Below are 26981 nucleotides of genomic sequence, written 5' to 3'. Positions count from 1 at the left end.
TGTTTTGAGTGTTTGGGGTGTTCCATTAAAAGACCTGGCTTTGTTTCCATTGAGGTTTAAAAAGACGCAGTAAGGGGAAAGGAGAAAAGTCAGCCATAGAACACAACTTTCCAGATGTTTTATGAGTTCACGGTGCTGAGCCTAAGATGCTAACAGGCAGTTCTGCGCCTTTTAGCCTGGCTCCATCAGGGTAGTGGTTCACAGGAGGTCAGCATCCTTTCTCACCGTCTCTCTGACTCAGGGAGCCGTGATGACCCAGGCTGGCTTGCTCTCTTTCAGGGTGTGAACGGCATGTCTGTGGATGAGAAGCCTGACTCCCCCATGTATGTGTATGAGTCCACAGTCCACTGCACCAACATCCTCCTGGGCCTCAATGACCAGCGCAAAAAGGATATTCTCTGTGACGTGACCCTGATCGTGGAAAGAAAGGAGTTCCGGGCCCACCGAGCTGTGCTGGCCGCATGCAGTGAATACTTCTGGCAGGCGCTGGTCGGACAGACGAAAAATGATTTGGTGGTCAGCTTGCCCGAGGAGGTACAGTACTTTGGTTTGTTCGTGTGGTTCCTAATAGAGGCCTGTTGACTGGGAGGTGGACCTGGAAGGTGGGCGCAGTGCCACATCCCCGCTCGCGGGTTGATGATCAAGTTACCCACATGTTAGGTTTGTGGCTGAGCCGGTTTCTATTTGATGCATTTCAGGTCTCGGAAGCGTGAATCTGAACCTCACCTGTGGCTCGCAGCCTCTCATAGTTTCTAGTTCACTTACTCTTCGGGTTTTGAGTCGTTTGACCGAAGTTTAGTACAATCCTAGATGTGGGATCTGAATCACTGGGACTGTTGCTATGATTTTTCTCTTTCAAATGGTTGAAGGAACACTCGACTTCCCTTGAGAGTAAAAGAATGAAAGCATTCACAGCACCTTCCTTGCCCAGGGGGCAAAGTAAAAGCAAGCAGTCGTTTTCACAGTTAATATAGTAAGATTCTAAGAAGTGTAAACTGCTTTTCTTACCATTGTTGAAAATACCCTACTCAGGTTTCTTAATTACTTTGGGGAATCCAGTCACTTCTGTACCTTGGGGACACTAGTAGATGTACTTGCTCTGTCCAGAGATGATACTCAATTGACTAGTTTGGGCTGCCAGCACTCAAAAGATGGGCTTCATGCTGACAGACCATTAAATTGGTCACCCCTTTGAACTGCATATGCTGTTTCTCTTCTTCCATCATCCTGACTCCTCTTCATTTTTGTGGGACTAAGAGTAACACTGAGCAGCCCTAGGCGTTGTGTTCAGGCCAGAATCGTTTCCTATGCACCACCAACACTGGGGCCACTGACAGTTGCACAGGCTGTGCCCTGCACAGCTCACATCCGTGCACAAAGAGAGTCCCAGAGTTGTGCCATGATCCACAGAGCAGCTCTTCACAGCGCTCCTAGGAGACACCAAGGACCCAGTCACCCTGAGGGAATGATGGGTGGTACTAGCTTTAAGTCCCAGAGGTCATAAATCCAGTGCCTCCGGAGGCCTAGAAATCATATAAATGAATAAAGCAGGTTGTATATAAAAAGTGGGCTTCCCTTGTGGCTCAGACAGTAAAGAATCTGCCTGCAATGTGGGAGACCTGGGTTTGATCCCTGGGTTGGGAAGATCCCCTGTTGAAGGGAACAGCTACCCACTCCAGTATTCTGGCCTGGAGAATTCCATGGACTAGGGTTACAAAGAGTTGGACACGACTGAATGACTTTCACTTTCATTATATAAGAAGTAGGCAATGGTGAGGCAAGCAGCTGCTCTGCAGAAAGGCATTCAAGTTCAAACTAAGAAACAAACATACACACTACTATATACAAAATATAAAATAGATAAACAGCAAGGAAGCTAGGGGAGCTTTATTGATACTAGTCAAAATAGACTTTAAGACAACATTATTTGCACAGGGAGCTAGATTCAATATTTTATAATAAACTATAATGGAAAAGAATCTGATAAAGAATATAGATACATATATATTCCTATATATAAACCTGAAACACTTTGTTATACACCTGAAACAATTTAAATCAACTGTTCTTCAACTTTTAAAAGTCGCTCTATACCCCACCCCCCAAAAAAACCCAAAATAGACAGGGAGTCAGAGGGATCACCAGATCCAGTCCCCTGTTAAGCAATGTCTGGGGAGTGGACCTAAAGCAGGAGAGTGGCCAGCCGGCAAAGTGAGGGTGACATAGCAGTTTCACATGAATATTCTTTGTTATGTACCCATGTGAAAGGCCCCATTACTCACACTGCTGGCAAGAGGATAACTAAAAACGTGCCAATACAAGATGCCAAAGAGGCAATCAGCTGAAGGTCCTGTAATCGGGGCTGGGGTCGGGAGGGACGTTTATGTGCCAAGTGAAGGCCAAGGAGAGGCGGCTGCCTGGTGACTAGTGATCCTGAGCTGGACTGTCCTCGTCTGTGTTAATGGGCAGCTACTTAATCCATCATGAGGTGATAGGATAAATATAAAAGTCTCCATTTAAACTGGTAGGACTTCATCAAATGTAAGACTCTTTCTTCGTCTCTAGAGGGGCAGGTGTCAAGAATGCCTTTTGAATTTACTTTCGCTCTAGAATTCTCTGAAAATATCTAACAAGAATCCCACTTATCCAGAATGGTTTTGGGGAGAGGGTGGAGTTTACAGTTAATTTACTATCTGTATCTGTTTGAGAACCACCTCATTTATGTTTTCAACTGCTTTTAAAAAGTTAGATTTTAAAATATATTTACAAATGAAAACCATAATTTACATAATTTAGTCCCTCTTCCATGACTGCTGACCACATCTTAAAACTCCCTGGACCCTGTCCCTTATAAGCCCTGGCCTCCCCCTATCCCAGTAAGCTCTGTAATCCTCATCTAGTCCCTTAACCTCTCTGAGCCCCAGTTCTTACCTGTAAAAACCCCTAAAATTCTGAAGTCCTTAAATTATGTATCATAATACAATGCCAAGGCAGTAAAACCTAACCTAAAAGTTTCTTTTAGATCAAATCCCTGATGATCACTTATTTCCTTGGCACTGGGCACTGTGGTCAGGCACACTGAAGAGATGTCACACAGAAATCTGCTGTTGGAACTTTTTGGTTGTTTGTGTTCCAGTTAAGTGAGAATCTGCTAAACGCTGATTTTCTTCTTTCTAGTCGTGTGAAATGATTTCTGCCCCTGTGTCATCTGCATTTCCAAATCATTAAAACGTTCTGGTTATTTATGCGCCTGAAACCTTCAGATATAACTAAACGTTTTTTTTTTTTCCTTCCTATGATATGTGAATTCATGTTGTCAGTAACCCAGCTCTAAGCATCTCGCTGATGGGCATGCGAGCAAACCCTCATGGCATTTTCCTTTATGGGTCTGCAATTTTTTTCTGAGACCCCCTTCCAAAGCCTGTTCCTCTGCTCAGAGCCCCTCCTGTGGCCCCAAGCACCGGGCATTGTTTTCTCTCCTTGCTGTGTGGACACTGCAAGGTCCTTGCAGGCTCAAAGATCATTGTCCTACTTAGCTCAGTGGATGACTTCATAGAATTTGAATTAAGTGGTGAATAAACATCACAAACACTACCTTGAAAAGTAGCTGCCTGGAACTCACTGGCATTTGGTTCCTATGATGTAAGAAAAAGCATTTCATTAGCTCCTTGGAAATCTTCATCATAATCCATCATGGTCAGGTCACCTTCTGGCCCTTGTCCCAGCCTTGTTCTCACTCGGCTCACTTCTGTGCTCTCGGCCGGCCAGCCACTGAGCTCCTCATGGACCAGCATGGCCAAATCCAAAAGCTCCATCTTTGGCTAGGAAATCTCCAGTTACAAACTGCTACCCCTCCCACTGCCCTGCTTAGTCGGCTTAGGCCAGACCCGGCTCCGGCCTGCAGCTGCTGTCCACTTGCGCAATTCTAGCCCCAAACCCTGACCCCTGACGGGCAGCACCATTACCTGCAGAATTGAGCCCACCACAGGACCAGTGTAGTCTCTCAACTGAAAGGGGCCTCCTGGAAGTCAAAGAGTCAAGAAACGGTCTTCCTTTTTTTCCCCTCCCCTAAAATGGAATGACAGATAGCCCCTAGGATTTGTGTGACTTGAGTGTTGGCTCCTCATTGCAAAGCACATCCAGGAATGTGTGTTAGCAAAGACTAGGGGATAAGGCGTTGTCCTTAGTGCTTTCATTCAACAACGAAACAGATCATCTGATGTATAATAGTAAGCATGTTTCGAGTTAAGAGATGAAGAGAAAGTGGTTGATGGGCCAAGCATGGCTAGGCCGTTCTTGCTATGTTGGCAAGGATGTGGAGAAAGGGAAACCTTTGTGCACTGTCGTGGGAATGTAAATTAGTAGAGCCATTGTGGAAAATAGTATGGAGGTGCCTCAAAAAGTTAAAAATAGTAGAACTACCATGCAATCCAGCAGTCCCACTTCTGAGTCTATATCCAAAGGAAATGAAATCACGATCTCCAAGAGCTATGTGCACTCCCATGTTCACTGTAGCATGATTCACAACAGCCAAAATCTGGAAGCAACCTGAGTGTCTGTCAACAGATGATGGATAAAGAAGATGAGGCCTGTATGTAAATACACACATACATACACACAAGAGAATATTATCTAGCCTTAAAAAAAAAAAAAAGGAAATCCTGATGTTTGTGGCAACATGGATAAACATGAAGGACATTATATTAAGTGAAATAAGCCAGACCGAGAAAGACAAATATTGCATATTCTCATTTATTTGTGGCATCTAAGGAAAAAAGTCAAACTCATAGTAACAGAATAAAACGGTGGTTACCAGAAGCTGAGGGGTAGGGCCAAAGGAGAGATACTGATCAAAGGGTACAAACTTTCAGTTATAAGATGAATAAGTTCTAGAGACCTAATGTACAGCATGGTGGCTGTAGCTAATAATAGTATATAGTATACTTAAAATTCACCAAGAGAGTAGATCTCAAGAGTTCTCACCACACACCCAAAAATAAAAGATAGCTATGGGAGGTGACAGATTCGTTCATTTGCTTTTAGTGGTAATCATTTCACAGTGTACACATATATCAAAACATCACATTGTATACCTTAAATATATCCAGTTCTCATTTGCCATCAATAAACAAACAAACAGGATGGAGAGAGGTTATTGCCAAGGCTCTGGTCCCTTTCTCTGGGCTTGTTTCCCGGGTTCTCTCTCTCCAGAGAAGGGGAAGGTTCACCCAGGGAATGGCTGTAGGGTAGATGGACGTACGTATGGCCCCTTCAGGCGGACCTTAGGTTTTCATAAGTGTCAATATATTTCAGACTTCTGCTCACTCACTGTCTCTATCTTTTGCTTTTCCTGTATCTTTCACTTTCTCTCTCCCTCCCAATGTTTTGTGACAGATCTTGTTTTGGTAGTGCTAAATAATAGGGAAAACTGACCCAAAAGGGTTCTGAAAAAAATGGCATTTGTTATGAAGTCTCCACCACAGGGTGCAGGAAAGAATGTCCCTGTGTAGTGCTGCTGGGCCCAGAGGCCAGCAGGGAAATGATGGAATCGTCTTGTCTGAAAGTTTTTAGCAGTGATGAAAGCCCTTAATGTTCCTGGAATGGCTTAGGCCCAGTTTTTTAAAGAAGCAATAAGACAGGCATGATTATCTTTGGACAGTGCTTTCAGGATGTCATACTACAGAAAGTGCTCTGTGCTGGATGAGCAGAGGATGCCCACAGCGTTCTGAGCCCGAGAGTGATTCTTGCGGGGGTCGGGGAGGTCTCTGGAACGTGGCCTGACCAAGAAACGCAACGCACTCCCCCACCCCGAAGCACAGAGCCAGCCCTTTGGCGTCCCCTCATCTATCGCCTAGACGAAACTCTCAAGTAGAGTAGGCCAATTTTAGGAACTGAGGAGCATCAACTGTGAGGGGCTGGGAAAACCACAAGCAGGACGTTGGCACTAACTGCACATGGGGTCTTGAGCAGGCCAGTCAACCTCCTTGAGCTTCTGTTTCCTCACTCATTCATTCATTTATTCATTCATCCTATAAATGTAAATCAAAGGCTGTACCAGGAGCCAGCGTTCTAGGTGCTGGATGAACCTAGTGAACACAACAGAGCTGATATTCCAGGGGGGGAGAAGGAGAGAGAGAAAATAAATAAATACAACATGGACTTTGTTAGATGCCACCGAGGAAAATAAAACAGGGAAAGGGGGTTAAGGATCATCAGGGTTCAGATATTGCCATTCTAAATAGGGTGGCCTGATTGGAGGATGACTTTTTTTAAATGTATTTATTTATTTTATATTTGGCTGCATTGGGTCTTAGTTGCAGTTCGTGGGAGCACGTGGGATCTTAGCTGCGATGCTAACACTTCTCTCTCAGTTGTGGCGCCCTGGGCTTAGTCACTGCGAGGCATGTGGGACCTTCTCTGACCAGAAATCAAACCTGTGTCTACTGCCTTGGAAGGTGGATTCTTAACCACTGGACCACCAGGGAAGTCCCTGGGGGGTGATTTTTGTATAAACGCCTGAAAAAGGTGAGGGAGACAGCCGTGCTGACGTGGAGGAAGAGTGATCCAGGCGGAAGGAATGGCAAGGAAGAGGCCCTGGGGCTAGAACGGCCTGGCCTGTTTGACACACAGCAGCAACACAATGGCACCCCACTCCAGTACTCTTGCCTGGAAAACCCCATGGATGGAGGAGCCTGGTAGGCTGCAGTCCATGGGGTCGCTAAGAGTCAGACATGACTGAGCGACTTCACTTTCACTTTTCACTTTCATGTGTTAGAGAGGGAAATGACAACCCACTCCAGTGTTCTTGCCTGGAGAATCCCAGGGACGGGGGAGCCTGGTGGGCTGCCGTCTATGGGGTCGCGCAGAGTCGAACACGACTGAAGCGACTTAGCAGCAGCAGCAGCAACGTGAACAAAGGGTACGTGGAAGGTGGCACAGCAGAGAAGAATCAGAGACAAGCAGGACGCATTACCTTTCCTTGGGATGCGCTGGGAGGCCAGTGGAGGGTTTCACAGGAAAAGATAACTCTGACTGCTGGGTGAGGATAAATTGAAAGAGGACAAGGGCATAGCAAGGAAAGCATTGAAGATGCTGAGGCAGCAAACCAGGCCTGACATGAAAGCCCAGGCCCAGGCGATAGCAGTGGAGTGGTGATCAGTGTTAGATTCTGGTAATATTTTTTTTTTAAGTTTGCAAACATCTGTTTGTTTGGCTGTGCAGCTTGAGGGATCTTCTGTCTCTGACCAGGGATCAAACCTCGGTCCCATGCAGTAGAAGCATGGGGTCCTAACCACTGGACCACCAGGGAAGTCCCTCTGGTAATATTTTGAAGGTAGAGCTTATGGGATTATTCTGTAGATTAAATACAAGCTGAAAGAGAAAGAGTTAAGGATAACTCCACGGTTTGGGTAGACCGTTGGGAGGATGAAGTTGCCGTTACCTGGGATTGGTGAAAGCCTGAAGGAAATAGGTTTCAGATGGTGCGGGTGGGGCAGGATTAGGAGTTCTGTTTTGTACATATTAGGTCTGAGAAGCCTATTAACATCTAGGTAAAGTTGTCTGCTACACAGTAAGGACATACACATGTCCTATTCTTTGAGACCTCATGGATTGTAGCCCGCCAGGCTCCTCTGTCCATGGGATTCTCCAGGCAAGAATACTGGAGTGGGTTGCCATTTCCTTATTCACAGGATCTTCCCTACCCAAGGATCTAACCCGGATCTCTTGCATTGCAAGCAGATTCTTTACCATCTGAGCCACCAGGGAAGCCCTTTCAGAGTTGTCTGCTACCCAGTAAGGATATACATGACTGAGATTCATGGGAGAAATCTAGCCTGGAGATAGAATTTTAATACCAGAGTATTGGGGATATTGAAAGTACCAAGACCACATACAAATGCCAAATGAGTAAGTATAGATAGGAAAAAAAAAAAGAGAGAGAGAGAGTGGTCTAAGGATCAATTCTTGAGACTTTCCAGAACTAAGAGGTCAGAGAGAAAAAGAGGAGGCGATAGGGTAAACCAATAAAAAGCAGCTATTGAAATAGAAAAGCAAAAAAAAAAAAAAAAAAGTGTAGTGTGTCAAAGTATTTCAAGGTGGAGAGAGTGATCAACTATGTCAGATGAAGTTAATAGTGAGCTAAGGTGAAGGTTGAAAATTGACCATCCAGTAATTTGGAAGCCATTCATGATTTCGTTGAGCACTTGGGAAAGCAATAGGAGCAAAAACCAGTTGGGTTCTGTTCTAGAAAGAAGAAGAAAAGTATTTGAAGAAGCTCACATAGGCTACATTTTTTTAAGCCTTTGATTTAAAGCGAGTAGAGAGGTAAGCCAGAAACGAGGGAAATAGAGTCACAAGAGGTTTTCTTTGGGCTTTTGTTTTCAGTAAGGAGAAATTCCAGCACACTTGCCCCTGAAGATAAAGATGATCAATATTCACTCATATCCAATTTTCCTCTTTCCTGCGCACACAAGAAGACCACATTCACAGTCAGGCGTGCTGGGTAACTAGATCCAGCCAGTAAAAGGTGAGAGGAAGTCACATGCCACTTCTAGCCTGAGGCAGTTAAGAGTAAGCCTGAGCTCTTCAATTGTATCCATTGAACTGGTGTCAGAGAACTCCTAGGTGGTGGAACCACAACCTAGATTCTTGAGTCACTGTTGGAGGAGAGCCATCTGACTCAAATTGGACTGTGACATGAATGAGGAATTAACTTGTATGTTAAGGCATTAAGACTTAGTGTGTGTGTGTTTGCACAGCAGAGCTCATCCTGACTCATACTTGGGTGGATGGGAAAGTTCCAAAAGAGAGAGAAAACTTGCTGATATGGGAGACACAAGACTAGTCCCTAAAAGAATTGCTCTTGAGGACTTGAAAGGGGGTAGGATCTCCTGAGCAAGTGGGAATACTCAACTTAGCAAGGTTCATCCTTCAAAAATTGATGGAGTTGAACTGGATGATCCCTGGCTACCTAGCCTAAGCGACAAGTTGATGGTCTTTGAATTTTTCTAGGCTCCTACGGGAGGGAGAGGAAAAAAAATCCTGTAAGTCAGAAAGAGAGGCAAGATGTTTGGGTTGAGAGGTAGGGAAAAACCAGGGAGACGGGAGGCAGATTGGTCTGGAAAGGAGAGAATCATTCGGCTTCAGAAGAGACGTGAGCTCACTTCTCTTCTCTTTGTAAATCCTCCCTGACCTTTTGGAGATGGTCTTACGAGAGTTCACAGATGACAGCTCAAGAGCTGTAGAACCCCTGGGCTATTTGATAACCTAGAACACAGACAGCTTGTAGAAAATGTAGATCACTACTCTATAACCATTTCAGAAGTATCTTGAAAAAAATTATTTTCATTTAATGACCTCAATGTCCATGTTACTCCCTGCATATGCAGGGAATAACAATACTGGGCAATAGTTTGCCTTTCAAGTCTGCTCTTCAGATTAATGAAATGTGATAAGTTAAACTTCTTGGAAGGATGGTGCTATATAGACAGTAGGTGTTATTATTCCCCTAGAAGGAAAGCACAACCTTCTCTGATGAAATGACTCTTACCTCAGGGTCCTCATTAAAAGCTGTAGTGCAATTTTCCAAGTTGCATTAGTGAGACTTGGCAGCAGATGAAAAAAAAAGCGAATAAATAATAAGTCAAAATATCCCAGGTAACTACTTGCTGGCAAGTAAGAAGTTTTCAAGTCCTAGAATCATGCTGATAATTTTGAACTGCCTGAAGGCAGAACATATTTATAGTTACACAGAGGTGACTTCCAGCCCTGAAATCTGGGCCTCTGTCTCCGATGGGGGTACAATAAAAGCAAAGCCACAAAATGGGGTGCTAATACTATTGTGATTCCATCTCTGAAGGCTGCTTAGTGGCACTGCCACAGAGGGAAGGAAATCTGGGGTGAAAATAGCCACAGCAATAGCTAATTTTAAAACTGAAATAGATAAGCTATTTCCAAACCTCTTACATTTTCTAAATCCTGAGGCCAGTAAGTCCTATTTAAAGAACTTTAAGCAGAGATGTATTCCTCTTTTGGCATAGTAGAAGGAGTTAAGTAGACAAAAAACTAAGACCTGTCTAAGAATTATTTTTAAGTGACCTGATTTCAAAGCCAGTTTTAAGACTTTCTTTGACTATACCTATTTCCTCCTGTATAATGTAGGATGAAAACGGTCATCAACATTTTAAAATAGGTCCATTTATAAAACCTTTGACAGTAAGGTTGTTTGAATTAAATTTTGTAGAAGTAGTTTCCAGTGTATCTATTCATTTTAAAACTCTTCTCTTTATATGAATTAAACATCCGGTACATTTCTTTCTTTGCCCTGTTATGGAATCTCTTAGCTATTTCAATTAAAATTAGTAATAGCTTTAAAGGTAAGAGTTCAGAGCTATAAAGTTCTTCACTTGATCAGGAATCAGAAGTATTATTTTTCTCATATTTAATCATAGAACCCAGGCCTTTAACAGGATACTTAATTAAACTTTTAATTCATGATAAGAAGTTAAATAGCACTTGGGATGGTTTTTTCAAAATTATTTCCACTTCCCATCCAGCTTACCCTCCAAAAAAACAGGTGTGATAGACATAATAGCCGTCAGCCAGGGGTATTATACGTCATGCCAACATGAGCTGGCAGCAAGCCATTGTCCAATTAGCATGGCTTTATCGATGTAGAGTGATCACTCTTGAGTACCGGGTTGAGTCACTCATGGTGTAGTGGTACTTCACTTGAGCCACTGCTTCTTAGAATAGGTTTCTTGTTCACTGTTATTACCTGCCCTCCTTTGCCAATAAAAGCGCAGGACCATTTAGACTGAAAGCCGAACAGGAGAGAAACATTGATTATAGATCTCATTTCTCGTTGCTTCCTGAAAACTGAGATTGCAATTAAACAGTGAAAGCATGGTGTGTTTTTTAAATGAGTTACAAGAAAATACAGTTTCCACACCAAAATACTCAGAGTTGGAATCCAAGAATTGGTTTTGATTTTGTCTTTTCTTTGGCCGCTCTACCACTTGGCGCAAATGGGAGGATATCAGTAAAATTACCTAATCATTTTAATGGATTCACATTCCATTCAGAAACTTGGAATGTCCCCAGACGCCTTCAGGTTTTGGCTCTATTGTCAGAGTGTCCGTGACATTTCTGGAGGGGTTCTATACAAGCAGACAACTATGGAAAGGGACCCTTCTTATGGTGAGAACACCTGGAATCTTGGTTGGACAAGTTGTAAACCAGGAAATTGATTCAGAAAATTCCTGAATAAAAGGGAGCATATCCAGGTGTAGTAGTGGTGTGTGGTTTTCAGTAGATAAGGCTGTTCTTAGAAACACAAAGACAGTAAAATAGTTGTTGGCATTCATCAGTAAATACCTTTCTGTTTCTTTTCTTGTTTGTTTGTGTTCTTAACCAAATCCCAGACCAGACAAAGGAGTAGATTGGTTTTGCTTTCAGGGAGCAAGTAAACAATGGCACTTTTGGTTTCCTGATGCTTCAGAAGTGTTCTTTTTTTCATTTACTTGCTACGCATAGTAAAATCTTTCATTGTGCCATCGACTCCTGAAGTATGTTGACAGTCTCTCTCGCTGACATTGGCACCTCTTCCGAGCTCACTGGTGATGCAGTGAGCTTTCCTGTCTGAGCTGGACTTCTGTGTGCAGCCTGGCAAAGGCTGTGTGTGAAAAAGTGAGAGCGTTCAGCACGCTGGGTGGGATGGAGCCAGGCCCTCAATGTGAGCACGTTTCTTGACTGATTGGCAGCACAGAGAACTGGCAGCTGTTCCCAAGCAAGCCAAAAAGTTGGCCCGGGGATGGGGAAAAAAAAAAAAAAAGCTGGGATTTAGCCAGCAAAAGATTCCTGAGTTTAGAAGGAAATCAAAGGAAGGATACGAGGTCACAATTATAGGCTTGCAGCTTGTTGAAGTAATGATTTCGTTTCGTCTTATGCTGTATAGAGAAGAGTATTAAATAAATGTCATCGCTACTCATTTTTTCCCGATTCTTTATTTCTGAGTCTCCATTTTTGTTCTTTTGGTTTGTTTATTTTTTTATTTCTCCAGATGCAAAACCGAATGACAAGTTATTCTTCCTAAAAGTAGTATAGGGATGATGCTATTTGCAGAGGTGACATCAGCGACCAGAAATAGGGAAAATAGAGCAGGTCTCAGAGAGTGCAGCCGCATGCACGTGTGCCAAGCTGTGCAGAACGGCACAGATTGGGATGGAGTTACGCACCCTCTGACTTCTCACAGCTTATCTACTGCTCTTAGTGTATTACTTACTAAAAGAGAAGGGTGGGAAAAACGGGAAAGTTCCTAAAAGACCAGGAAAATGTCTGCTGAGAGAGAGGATCCTCAAGGGTCTCGCTCTGTAATGATAAACAGTCTTGTGCCACGTGAGACACTGTCACATTTGCTGTCATTCTTCCTCCCAAGGAATACCCTAGACTATGTGAGACTATTCTTTCTGCCAAGCAGAGCTGCTGTGTCCCAGGAATAACCTTACAACTAGGAAGGTGGGAAGATTAAAAATGTGGACCACCAAGATTCAGGGGTAAGAAATATGCAGGGTTCTAAGAGAAGATGTTTGAAGCACACCTTTTGTAACTCTGGGGATTTGGGTGGCAGGTGACTTAAATCCTTCAGATTTGTAGGGTATTCGTGGGGCGAAATGAGATGACCTTTCCTTTTCTGTTCAACAGTCTCTCCTTGCCTCCTGTTTGAGGCTATTTCGGTAGACGTTAACCAGATGTTCTTACTCGCCAGCAGAAGAAATAGTATCCTGGCTACATGTGGGGGATCTCAGCTCTTTTCAAGGAAATTTTTATAATAGTGCAAGATGCTGGACACTGGGGTAGGGTAGAAGCAAACACAGAATCACCTCCAGAGATGTGTGTGTGTGTGTGTGTTTAAAGGACAAATGGGTCCTTTAAGCCTTTAAGATGGCTTAAGGACAGTACTTCATAGAAAAAGAGGAATGGACTTGGGGGCCTTAACTTAGAAATATCAAATAAGACCATCTCCTCCAAAGAGCTTACAGTATATTAATAGTTGAATAATCAAGGCAAACCATAGAAATCAAAAGGTGTGAACAATTCAAAAGCATTCGTTGTAGATGCTAGGCCACGTGTTAGCCGTTGTTTTTGCTGCTGAGGTTCCGATGGGGTGGTGGGATAGCGTTTTCCTTCCATCTTCTAAAACCAGCTCTCACAGGATTGATCAGACTTTCTCAGGGAATGAGAAGAGAGAAATCCTTCAGGAAAGGATGCTGATGCTACAAAGGTCCCAAAAGAGGCAGTAACAGGGCCTTGAGGAGTCATCTCTGATTAGCACAAAGGGTAGGTTTGGAGAAGTAATTCAAAATAGGGTCAGATTCCATGGGGCCTTCTATGAAAGAATAAAGTTTAGACAAAGAATTTAATCTTGATTGAGTAGCCAATAGTTGTGAGCCAAAAAGTGAGCCCAAATGGAACATGATAAAAAGAAATTTAAGGAATAGCTGTCTAGCAGTGGAATGTTGGATGGATGGGTTCATAAACTACTCCAGACAGAGGGCACAGTCAGGAGGCTCACCTGGTCCCAACATGAACTGACAATGGTTTGTGCCTGGTGATGAGCTGAGAGGTCCCGAAAACCAAGCATGGGACTCATCAGTGGAGAGAGAGGCTGTCCAGCCTTCGTGTCTATCTATGGCACTTTATATGTTCACAAGACACCAAGAGTGCACAGCTGATGATACGGATATGAGGAACACAGGCCCATAGGGCATGGCTGAGACAACTGGGAATTGCTGACCCCTCTGAGAAAAGAGATGGCTTCCCTGGTGGCTTAGCAGTAAAGAATCTGCCTGCCAAGCAGGAGACTCAAGTTCAATCCCTGGTTCAGGAAGATCCCCTGAAGAAGGAAATGGCAACCCACTCCAGTATTCAACCTGCTCCAGTATTCTTACCTGGAGAATCCCATGGACAGAGGAGACTGGAGGGCTATAGTTCATGGGGTCGAAAAGAGTCGGACACAACTGAGCAACTAAACAGCAGCAGCAGCTGAGAAAAGAGTAGAGAAAAAAGGGCCAGGGCTAAGACTGAACTCCTGCACTGAAACTCTCATTGCTGGTTCCTCCACTAAGAACAGTCTTCTCTGGATGACTGGTTTTAAGTTTATCTTCATTTATTTGCCAAATAGTTAAGCCTCAACAGTTTATTGGACTGAAGGTACCTATGGAGGAGCTCCCTAAATGACCTTTTAGGGAGTATGCCTCCCAGGGGATATTGTGATCATCACACCTTACATAGCACAGATGGATGCAGGGACCTACAAGAAGATACATACGAATGAGTTCTGTTTGAGAGCGTGTTCATAAGTCCAACTTGTTTGTAAGTCCAACAAAGTTAGCCTGGGTACCCAAATAACACAATCAGCTATATAGTACTGTACTGTAATAGGTTTATAATGCTTTTCACACACATAGTATGTACATAAAAAACAAACACAAAAAATAAAGAAAATGTTTCTAATTTTACAGTACAGGACCTTGAGAAATACAGGAATACAGTACATCAGCTAGCATACAGGGACTGGTGTCGAGTGAACAGGCAAGAAGAGTTACTGATGGGAGGAGAGAGAGAAGGTGGGAGATGGTAGAGCTGAAGGATCGTCAGCAATAGGAGATGGAAGGCAAGCTGCAGTGTCACTCACGTCTGATGTTGATGGCACAGATTCTGGTTCCTTGCTAGAATCAGACGTATATTCACATCTTTGAAAGTTCACACTTGAAGTTTTGTATGTAGGGGACTTACTGTACTGAATTTCTGGAGGACAGAGCCTCTAGAAATACCTCAAGGGTGTTTGTAATCCAGTGCCACGTATTTTAAAGTGTTAGGAACAAATTCAAAAAAGGTGTTCACTTATGGTTAAAGCCATTATGATGAATGTTTGGCGGACATTAGTACAGTAGCTAAGCAACACAACAAGATACAAAGTAACAACACATACACTCTCTACACACAAACCCAGGCAGGAATCAGTCTGAGCATCACTCCTAGTGAGTCACCTTGGTGTTAGATGTCTTCTGATGATATCCATGAAATACACACCCTTCCCAATGATGTGTTCTGTGTGCAACTTGACCTCATAAAACCTTGAGATATAATTTCCAGTTAGAGGAAAACCAATGATTAGAAAAACAAGCATAACAACAGCCTGAGGGAGCAATGGGGCAAATCTAGAAGGTGGGACGTTCGCAGGACAAATGACCTGATTTCTTCAATGAGTCAGTGTCATAAAAATGGGACTATGCTAAATTAAAAAAGAGTTAAGGGCTTTAAAAACCAGATGCAGAATATGGTCCTGGAGTGGTTACTCATTTGGATAAACCAGTTATAGAGAACCTTTGGGGGGAAATTGTAGAAATTCAAATGTGGTCTGGATATTAGAGGAAATTTCCCTGAAATGGAAAGTTGGTAATAATTGGAAAAGGCAGACTGAGAAACAATAGGCCCAGTATGATCTTAGTTTGGTTAAAAAATATAAACTGTAAGTGTGTGTGTGTGTGTGTGTGTGTAAAGGAGACAAAGTACATGTGCTAAAGCATTAAGAGTGGTGACCTGTGAATGGTGGGAACATGATGGGTTTTGTTTTGCTTCTCTGAATTTCCAATTTCCTACAGCATACATTATTACATTTCTGCGATAATAAAAAGGTTATTTGAACAGTTCAGTGGATAGAAAGGAAGGAGGGAATGAAGATCAAGTGGAGTGTGGAGCATAATGCTGGAAAATGTACAACTCTGCAGTATAGTATTAATGTGTGATTTCACAAGTTCTGTGACCCCATCAGGTTTCTTTCTAGAAGCACCAGTGCTCCTGGTCCCTTCCTTCCAGCTCAGGGCCCTCCATGCTCCTGACTAAGAGACTAGAGTCCTTAACTTGGACCAAACCACACTTGCATTCACAGTCTCATTGGTGAAATGAAAATTAACCCCCAAAGCGGTAAAGGGAATAGATTTCTTCTAGTTCCTTCTTATTAAAAGTTGAAGGCCTTTTTTCATATTTCAATTTACCGTGATCATTGAAACTTACAGATGCTCTTCCTTCCTGTATATTCTCTAGAGTTACTCCTCTGGAAATTACTAGTGTTATTTTCAGTGAAAATAGCGCAGATGTTTTCCAAGACTCTGACCTTCTGCATCTCCAGATAGAGAAGGAAATTCTCACTGTCTAGTCAAATCTTGTGCAACTTTGAAGGATAAGAATCTGCCTGCCAAGGCTGGGACATGGGTTCGATCCCTGGTCTGTGAAGATTCCACATGCTGAGGAGTAACTAAGCCCGTGTGCCGTAACTACTGAGCCTGTGCTCTAGAGCCTGCAAGCCGTAACTACTGAGCCCATATGCTGCAACTGCTGAAGCCCACACCTAAAGTCTGTGCTCCACACCAAGAGAAGCCACCACAATGAGAAGCCCGTGTACTACTAGAAAAAGTCCACGTGCAACAACAGAGACCTAGAGCAAGCACATAAATAAACAAACCAAAAGTAAAAGAAGCTACTTCCATCCTCAGCCCAGCTTTGTTCAAAGAAGACACCATAAGGCCATCCCCGGATCCTTGAAAGCCTGGACCCCCGAGGGCCCTGCGATAATGAGATGGTTTCCCTCCTTCATGCCCGAAGTCTGCAAGAAGACAACTGACATGTGTGTGACTGAGATTTCAGGAGCGAGCCAAAATAGAAAGTGATGCTCCAGTGGGCCTGCACCTGTAAGGCTCACACTGGTGTTTAAAACAACTTCATGCAAACTGCTTCCTACTCTGTGGTCAGTGGGAATGCTGATTCTTCCTTACTTCCTCCCCAGGAGCCTCCAGAAATGTCTTTTTTTAAAAAAGTGATTTTTATCTGAAATCAATCTTTAGCTTGTTTTCCTGGGAAATCTATAGCTCTTTAACTCTTCTAGCATATGAGTATTAGTCAGCTCAGACTGCCATAACAAAAATACCACAGAATGGGTGGCGTAAGCAACAAATTTATTTTCTTACAGTTCTGGAGGCTAGAAGTCCAAGACTGAGGTGTCTGCAGGTTTGGTTTACCCTAAAGCCTCCTTGGTTTGCAGATGGCTACCTTCTCACTGTGTTCTCACATGGACTTTCCTCTGTGCACAAAGAGAACACTGGTGTCCCTTCCTCTTCATGTAAGGATGCCAGTTCTGTAAGCTCAAGGCCTCGCCCTTGCAGCCCATTTAACCTTTAATTACCTCCTGAAAGGACCTGTCTCTAAATATGATTATCTGGTGATGAGGATTTAAGCATATAAATTTGAGGAGACACAATTCAGTCCATAAAGACCCACTAAAAAAGAATGGGTGTATCTGATGATGTTTGGTAGAAATCAACACAATACTGTAAAGCAATTATCCTTCAGCTTTTTAAAAATAGGTTTTTATGAGTAACAAAACAACATGTATGCAGGATTATCCATGTATGTACAACCGTGCAACCGCATACTATGCAGCTATATAGAAGAAAAAAAGGTCTTCGTGTGCTGATATGAAATAATTTCCACGATATATTTTAGAAGGCAAAAGCAAGATGCAGAAGCATACATACACTAGATATGGTATGCTTCTTTTTGATTAAGAAACAAGGGGAAATATGGATATGTCTTTATAATGCATACATATATAAAATATAAAAGAAATGGAAAAGATAAACAAAAACTATGAAAAGGTGACCTCTGGAAAGTGGGCTAAAACAGAGTGAAAGAATTCAAGATGCAAGTAGCTTTTCTAATTGTATCTTTTTATTTGGTATTGACTTTTGAGCCATTTAAATGTTTTATGTAATCAAGAAATTGAAATTTAATCAGAAAGATGAAAAGTGGGGAATTCCTCAGTGGTTCAGTGGTTAAGACTTCACACTTCCACCGCCGAGAGCCTGGGTTCAATCCCTGGCCAGGGAACTAAGATCCCATAAGCCTCACAGTGTGGCCAAAAAACAAGATGAAAAACAGCAAACTCTAAAATTTAAAATAAATAGAAAAAATGAACTCTGTACATTAAATTGATTAACTAACCACACAATAAAAGAAAAAATTAGATTAACTTTTGAACATAGTTTTATGGCTGGACATCCTCTGTGAGACATTCTTCAAGACAGCTGGCCTGAACTTTTCAAAAGTGTCACTACCATTAAAGACAAAATGATGGGGTCAAAGAAAATTAAGTGGGACCAAATTCAGTAAGTGATCTTAATAGGCTCCCAAACTGGAAAAAAAAATCTATGAAGGACATCCTTGGAGCAATTTAGAGACTCTGAATGTAGACAGTATAGTGTGATTTATAACACTGTGCCAACATGACTTTTCTTGGGTAGGAAATTGGTATTTTGGTTTTGTAGAATATTCTTGTTCTCAGGAGATACATGCTAAAGTTTCTAAGAATGAAATGTCATGATATACTTTTGAATGGTTTGGGAAAGATTTGAATGGTTATGTGGTGGGGTGTGGGTGTATGTATTTGTATAGATAGATAATAAAGATATAGAGAAGAGATCACACTTTTGCTTAAAACACCAGAGGTATTAAACAGCTTCAGGCACAGTTCAATCAAGGAGAGCACGCAAATTTAGCAAAATTTAAAACTGTTGGTGAGCTGAAATGAAAGGTATATGGACGTGCATTATTTTGTGGAAGAAAAAAAATGGGGGGAAAAATAATGGATTTGGATTGATTTTGTCATAAAGGTGCTCCATTCAGTAGAAGCATTTACTGAGCATCTACTCTGTGCCGAGCTCTGTTCTAAGTGCTGGAAATGTAGCCGTGAACAGGACAAAATAAGTTGGACTCTCATGGGACTACATTTTAATGCAAAAGACAAATAAGAAAACAGGTAACTTTAGATTGTAATGAGTGCTAAAAACAAAATAAAACGAGATGATGTGCTAGACAGAAGAAGAAGTGACATTAGATAGGGTGGACATGGAAGGATTCTCCAAGGAGGAGACTTTGGCACTAAGACCTGAGTGACCAGAGGGAGCCATTCGTTCATTGACCAGATTTGCATTGAGCGCCAGCCATGTCTGCTCTTCTATGCACCCAGTGTAGCAAGGAACAGAGCACCCTCTGCCTTCCCAGAGCTTACATTCCCATTAGGGGCAACAGATAAGAAACAAGAATACATAAGTTGGCGATCAACATTACAGGGGAAAATAAAGCAAGGAGCCTAGTAGTTAGTGAGGACAGGAGTTGAAATTTTGTTTTCTTTCATTTTAGCATTGCAGCTTTTAAAAAAGTTTTTGAAGTATAGTTGATTGATAGTGCTTCAGGTATACACCGAAATGATTAATTCATACGTATATATATATAAGCCCCATGTATACATATTATTTATGTATATATATATATGTACATGTACATGCTCTCAGATTCTTTTTTCATTATAGGTTTTTGTAAGATACTGAATAGAGTTCACTGTGATGTACATTAAGACCTTATCTATTTTATATATAGCAGTATGTATTTCTTAAGTCTCAGACCCCTATTTATCTCTCCCCACGCCTTTCCCATTTTGTAACCATAGGTTTGTTTCTATGTTTGTGAATTTATTTCTGTTTTCTAAATAAATTCATTTGTATCGGGTTTTTTAGATTCCACATATAAGCAATATCATGTAATATTCATCTTTATCTGACTTACCTCACTTAGTATGATAATTGCAATAATGCTACTAATGGCATTATTTCATTCTTTTTAATGGCTGAGTAACATTCCATTATGTATCTGTACCACATCTTCTTTATCTGTTCATCTGTCCATGGACATTTAGGTGGCTAGCTGAAATTCTAGATATGACAGTTCAGAAAGGGCTCACCAAACAGGTGACTTAACAGAGACGAAGTCTGAGCTGGCCTGTTGAGAGGAGACAGCACGTGGAGGGCATGATGATCCATATTAGTGACTTTGGCTTTTACTCAGTGAAATGGGATCCTTTGGAAGGTTCTAGATAGGACAGTGGAGAAGGCAATGGCAACCCACTCCAGTATTCTTGCCTGGAGAATCCCAGGGACAGAGGAGCCTGGTGGGCTGCCGTCTATGGGGTTGCACAGAGTCAGACAGGACTGAAGCCACTTAGCAGCAGCAGCAGCAGATAGGAAAGTAACATCATCCAGCCTGTCTTTCTAAAGGATGGCTCTGGATGCTGGGTTGAGGATAGGCTACATAGGGGCAAAAGAAGAAGTAGGGATACCAAAAAAGCATTGGTAGGGATACCAACTAAAGAACTAATTATTGCTTCAATAAGTCAAGTGAGGGACTTCCCTGGTGTTCCAGTGGTTAAGACTCCATGCTCCCAGTGCAGGGGGCATGGGTTCGATCCCTGGTTGGGGAACTAAGATTCCACGTGCCACACAGTGTGACCAAATAAAAAAATAAATAAAATGAATAATGCAAGTGAGAGGTAGTTTGTAGGTGGGTGGTAACAGGGGAGGAATGCAAAGGCTTGGAATCTGACTCTGTTTTGAAGGTGAAACTGCCAGGACTTCCCACTAGCTGATTGGAAGTGGGATATGAGAGAAAGAAAAGTATTCAAGATGACTGAGGTTTTGGCCCTAAGAACCGGAAGGATAGGAGTTGCCCTGAACTGAGGTGGGAAAGAAAAACTGTCTGAGGAGCAGGTTTGAAAGAGGACATGAGGGGTGGGGTGGATGAAAGGCAGGACCTGGGGGCCATCAGCAGTGAGGCAGAGGGAAAGGCAAAAGATTGAAGATCTACTGAGAATTTCACCACAGGCTTGTGCAAGGATAATTAAGGTTGCCTTGGATAAATCTCATAGAATTGTTTTTTCATTTACAAGTTAACCTATTGGTCATTTACGTTCCATCCACTCAAATGAAAGGTGAACTCCCAGTCTTCACTGTTACTTGCCTCTTGGAGTCTAGCTCCCGTGTGGAGATGTTCCTGTGTTCTGGACGCTCGGGGGAGGTTTTGTTGGGAAAGGGGGATTTTGTGCTGAAGATGTGGCTGTGTTCACAGTGACATGTGAGGCGGCGTTGGTGGGAGTGGCCCTGCAAGGTTCAGCCAGAGTGTCACAGTGGTTCCCAGACATTTTTTGCCAGTGACCCCTTTGACATGTGACTGGATTTCACAGACTGCCTTTCAGTTTTGAACCCAAACTTTCCTTCCTTCTATGCCCTCCGCCTGCATCCACAAGGGACACACATTCTGAGCATATTTCGTTCCTCAAGAGCAGGCTCTGGCAGCTCAGAGTCTATTCATTCACATTCCGTGGCCTCTTCTGCGCTCCTTCCAAGATTCCGACAGAGGCTACACTTAAAATAATGAGGCTTTATTGATTCAGATTCTTCCTCCCCCAGAAAGATGCTGAGAACTTTTCATGGGAATTCTTGAAGAATCGTTGAGATCTTGTGGACTTCAGAGAGTGTTCTTGAAAGCAGGACTCTGACAGGACCTTCAGAAGAGGTTTATTGATGGATATGATGGGCCTTGAACCCACTCTGCTGGGAGGACCCTCTCTAAGTAGCTGTAACATGTCCAGCCCAAGACAACACTCCAGGGACCTCCCTTTCTAGCCAATGCCAGAAATAGAATCCAGGGTGAGTTCACCCTCTTCCTCTCTTTCATTGCTTCCCTTCCCACCTCCCTCATTTATTTAAAAGCCATTATCAATCAAAAAAAGCAGCCACAAAAAGACAAATACTGCATAATTCCACTTAAATGAGGTATCTAAAGTACTCAGATTCATAGAAATGGAAATAGCCTGGTGAGTACCAGAGGCTGGGTCCTAAGAGGTCAAAGGGAGTGGTTTAATGGTTACAGAATTTCAGATTTTTAAGGTGAAAACGTTCTGGAGCTTTGTTTTACAGCAATGTGAATATAGGCTGAACTATGCCCCTGAAATTGATTCAGATGGTAGATTTTATGTTAGGCTTTTTTTTTTTTAACCACAAGTTTTTAAAAGCCACATTAACAGCATTACTTCCCCAAAAGGAAAAACATTCAAGTTCTAAAAAGTGGAATGCCTTCAGACAGAGCAAACAAGCAGAGTCCAAGGCGTAAGGCTTTTATGTTATAACTGCAGGTGTTTCATCATCTTTCTGGATGCATGTATATTGTGTGTTTGTGTGTTTAAGTGTAAGCACTACAGCATTTTGTACACATGTGTGGGTCTTCCAGACGTTATTATCATTACATCATAAGAAAAAAGACATCAAAATCACCCCTGAGTTACCCAGCACATCCACTGGTCAGTCCTCTGCTAGGTTTAATATTAGTTAGTAGTCTAGTTCCACTCCACTTGGCAAATTTCTATCTAGTTCATACTGTTCTTACTTACTTAAAATGCAGTTGTCTTTTGGTTCAGAAGTTCCTGAAATTCACCTTCCTTCGTGCTTCCTACACACTTGGGCCCTTTTTCCAATCAGTTGTTGAATTGGATAATTCCCTGAGTCCTAAGCAGTCTGACCTCCATTGGCTGCTCAGTCTGTAGTAGATTATTTTTGGATTTTAGAATTCACTTAAATTCTTTTTGGAAACAAAATATTAATATATGATATTGTTTGTAATTGTAACTTGCTTTGAGTTAAAAAAGGAGATTTCTGAAAGGGCATGATCATCTTCCCATCCAAGGCTTTCTTCCTTGTTAACTTCTTATAAAACTGGAATGGCAGCTTCTGAACCAACAACGCCATCTGTCATCAGAGGCCAGTGTCAAGGGAAGGTCCCTCCAGTGCCAACTTCACAACCTGAGGCCCAGTTCAATTGTTCATCTCAACTTTGTGTCCAGAATTTGCGTTAGAATCATCAATTAGATTTAAAAAAGATCACAGACCTGAGAGACTCATGCAAGAATTTGCATTAGTGAGGTTCTAATCATCAGAACAGGAAATGAATGTCTAAACAGGAGCTGGAACAGTGACCTCCAGGACCTCCAGATGCTCCCTTCGTTGCAGAAGTATCTCTTTTCCCTTGGCCTTAGGTTGCTGGCACAGAAGTATGTTCTCTCCCAAGTTGTGACGATTCTTGATAGATTACAGATGTTTGTTGAATATCAACCATGAGTAAATCACAGTACATGTTGCCATGTTTTAGAGTATATCCCTCACCTCTTCTCACTTATTTCATTGCCTTATGTCTCCCATCTCTTCTATCAATACCTGTAGTCATTTATTCTGGTTTCTTTTCTGCCGGGGTCCAGCCCCGGCTGATCCAGGGTATTCGAAGCGGGGACGGCGTCAGCGAGGATCAGGATACAATAGCTTCAATTAGATATTAATTAAAGATATAAAGAGTAATAGAATAAGGATAGCTCAGTAGGAAAATTCAGTGGAGAAAAGAGGCTGAGTAGCTTGGTTTACACGGGAGACCAATAAAACTTCAAGACAAGAAGTTTGCACCACTTACGGAGGCCGCAGGCGTCCTTCCGTTCTCCCAAAGGAGAGGAGACACTGAGGCCTCCCCGGTCGGATCTTAGAAGCCCAGGCATAATTAGTAAGCATGGCGGGTTCCGCACTCCAGATGGAGACTCAGCCAGAGTGAGAGAGCGAGCGACATGGGGAGACCAGTATTTCGAGAAACTGATCCCAATTCTTTATTTTCCATGGTCTACTTTTATACACTGAGATGTTATGCAAAAGTCACGCGGGGTCAGCAGTCCTGACTTATCAAAGTCAGGTGCTTCATACAAATGTATACAGAGGTCTTAGGGGTGTTACATCATCTTCTGGCCAGGGGGCCTGCTGACAATTTATGACCCTCTCCTTGTGACAGCAGTCAGTCAACCAGGACACTTATTTCTCCAGGGGTGATTATTCTTAAACAGACGCCACCCAAATAAAGTTACATTCCTATAGGGTGAGGGTGTAGTGGGTTTTAGTTAAGGAAAGAATTTACTTAGCCTAAGGTCTAACGTGATTAATATCAAAGGTTAATACTTATTTCTTCTATATATTCATTAATGTGTGTAAGGGCAGGGGATATGGAGACTTAGCAACAAGCATTGGCTCAACAAATGAAAAACCCTTCACCAATACAATTTCTAATCAGCCCATTATACTTATACTAATAGTTTTCTAACTTTTCTAAGGAACCTGTTTTTAGAAGGTTTAAAGCATCTCGTGCCTCTCACGGTTGGGAGGCTGTGAGCAATCACATGTGGCCGGACAAGCCTGTCAGGCAGGCTAGAGAACCTTCAGAGGAGTTTGTAGGTTAAAACACTCTTGTCACGCCCAGGAGTTTTTATTAACTGGAGCTCTAGGTTAACTCCTTCTCTGAAAGAGGTGGTGGGGGACAGCCCCCCGTAAAGTCAGAGGTGAAGGTGAGAGCACAAAGTAGTAAAGTAGGCAGGCTCTGGTTACAGGGGTAGATGCTCGAGGATTTCCAGGGGGACTCCTGAGGCTCGATCCTGCCTTTGCGTATGTCGAGCCTCCTTCTTCATGACCTTTGCCATGGGCGGAGTGCCTCACTCTGGCCCCCAACACTTTTCCACTCATCAGAAAAGATGTTGAGATTGTCTGGTTCAGTCCTAAAACCTATCCAAGAGATTACTGAAGAGGAAAAGCTTTGGGCTATTTTCTCTTGACATTTTAACATGTACAGAATGGCATAGTGTGTACAGCTTTTATGATATTTTCTAATGGCTGTTATTATGTCAAGCCCTGAAAAAATACAAGATGGGGCGTGCCCCTATCCATTCAAACAAAACTGTAGTTCCGTGTGACAGACTCCATTTGCTTCCCTGACAGGCCTAAATAGAAAGGGCTTGCTTGTTCAACAAGGGAAGTCTTGCCTGGAAATAATGCCTGTGTAAATGTCTTGAAACTCAGACCGCTGAGTCTGCATTTATTTAATTTCCAGGTTCTGCAACTGTACAGTTGAATTTTTGTTGAGTAGATATGAAGGTCTTTGAAAATTTACACACTTAGGAAATCACTGACTCCTTTATTTTTTTTAATACTTCCTTTCATTACATTCTATCAAAGCTCCCTATGTTCTCTGCAAATTGTTCACGATCTCAGCAGACTGGTTGGACTAGATCAGAATTCCAAACTAAAGTAGCTTGAAGGATGTGTCATTCACAGGCTTATAGAAGACTTGGGGAAGTTTAAGAAAGCTCTGTTTGTTTTGCTAACTCACAAGTCCATATGTTTTGCCAGTGGTATCCAGAGTAAATGAAAATACTACCCAGCTCGTCGTTGTTGCTTGTCAGTTTTTGCAAGAACTTCGTTGCTTGTCAGTGTTTCAGGAGCACTAAGAACCTTAACTCCTTTCCATTATTGTGGTAGAAAGTGAGGAGTATCAAGGATTGAAAGTTAAAAGATGAGGCATGTCAGAAGGCACTTAGTCCAATCTCTTACCCGATTTGGAATCCTTTTATGACAGTGACATAGGTACCTCTCTAGCCTCTGCTGGAACACGTTTAGCAATAGGGATCACACCACTGCTCGAGAGCCCCTCCCATTTTGTACAACCGTGATTACTAGAAAATTTTTTTTCATTTTTAGCAGAAATCTACTTCCCTTTAATTTTTATCTGTGGCCCTATTTATGCCCTTGGGAATGGAAGAGAACAAATCTCACTTCATCTTTCCACGATCGCTCATTAGCTCTCTGAAGACAACTCTTGTTGTCTCCCTTTCTCTAGGTTGAACATCCCTGGTTCCATGGCCACCAGGGACATGGATTCAGTGTTCATCATGATGCTTGTTGGTCTGGCCTGTTCTTTTAAAGAAAAAAACGTTTTTAAAATTATGAAAGTATGACATTTATAGGAGACTTGGGAAATCCACTATATATTACAGTTTTTTAAGTAGATAAATTAAGATTTTTAGTTCTAGTTTCGATATCAAACTTTCATAAGTTAATAGAATGAATATACAGAGAAGTAGAAGAATATAGTGGTCTGGTCTTTCTTAACATACAGCACAAGGACTTAAATATGAAAGTCTCAATGTGATCTGAACAGTAGAGAATTGAGGGCAACTATAACCCCATCTCTGCAATACATCTCTTGATGTAGCTCTGGTTGTATTAAGTTTCCTGGCAACTGGGTCACAGTCCTGACACACCTCATTAAGCCAGAACTCTCCCATCCTTTCTTTACGGAGTTAACATTTTTTAAAAAATAGTTGGTTTATATTATTGTGCAAAGTTGACTTTTTAAAGTCCAGTATAGGAATTGATATCTATTTTTGATAAATTGCATCCTTATACATTTACTCCATAATACCAGCCCATGGTCATCTTTTAGGGTCTTGATCTGATTCCTAGAATATCTTACCAGCTTATCACCAAATCTTTCCAAGTCAGAGATAGAAGTTAAGCATGACAGAGTGGGCAGAAGGCTAGGTCTTATCACCAGATGGTTTCCCTTAGGTTGAAGTTGACACTCTTCTGTCACCTAGCCAATGATTGCTTAATTGTACTATCTTCCAGACCCCATTTTTTTATATTCTTGAGAGAGTGACCTAAGATATATGTCAGCCACCATACTGAAATCCTGAGGTGCTATTTCTGCTGCATTCTCTGAGCATGATCCCAGCAAAACCAGAGATGAAGTTATGTTGGCATGACTTGGCCCTAATGAAGCTTGACTGATCTGCCACTTTCCTGTCTACATTTTGAGTGGGTGATGGTCAAGGATACTATTCAGATAGAATTCCAAGACTTAGTTTTACTCACTATGAGCGCCAGAATTTTCAGCAAGCGAGTGGGAAGATTTAAAAGTGCCTTGTGAACATCTGGATTGAGTGATAGGGAAAAATGTCAGGGAAAAAAATCCTCCCTTGTGTATATACATTATAAAAATGAAAAGAAAACAAAAACAGAAGTCACTGTAATCCTTGGGGAAATGGCTGATAAAAATTAGGATATGATTTTAAAACAGAAATGGAGGCTGGTTATTAGGAAAAACAAGAAAACAAAAACTTTGAGTTCCTGAAGCCCATGGTGTTATACATCTCTGTTAGAGAGAAAACAGGTTGA

At 42.2% G+C, this 26981-nt stretch overlaps 1 protein-coding gene across 7 annotated transcripts in view; it reads left to right on the top strand.

Moving 5' to 3' along the window:
- The window catches only part of BACH2 (BTB domain and CNC homolog 2), a 391493-nt gene that overhangs the window by 303617 nt on the left and 60895 nt on the right, over positions 1 to 26981 (top strand). For all 7 annotated transcript variants that reach the window (XM_044924298.2, XM_006055353.4, XM_044924299.2 and 4 more), the window contains one exon: positions 280 to 534. In XM_044924298.2, coding sequence (XP_044780233.2) covers positions 280 to 534 — 255 coding nt within the window. The remainder of the gene's footprint in view (positions 1 to 279; positions 535 to 26981) is intronic.

The sequence above is a fragment of the Bubalus bubalis genome, chromosome 10 (assembly GCF_019923935.1).
Source record: "Bubalus bubalis isolate 160015118507 breed Murrah chromosome 10, NDDB_SH_1, whole genome shotgun sequence".
NCBI lineage: Eukaryota > Metazoa > Chordata > Mammalia > Artiodactyla > Bovidae > Bubalus > Bubalus bubalis.
This window is presented reverse-complemented; position numbering and strand designations above follow the sequence as displayed.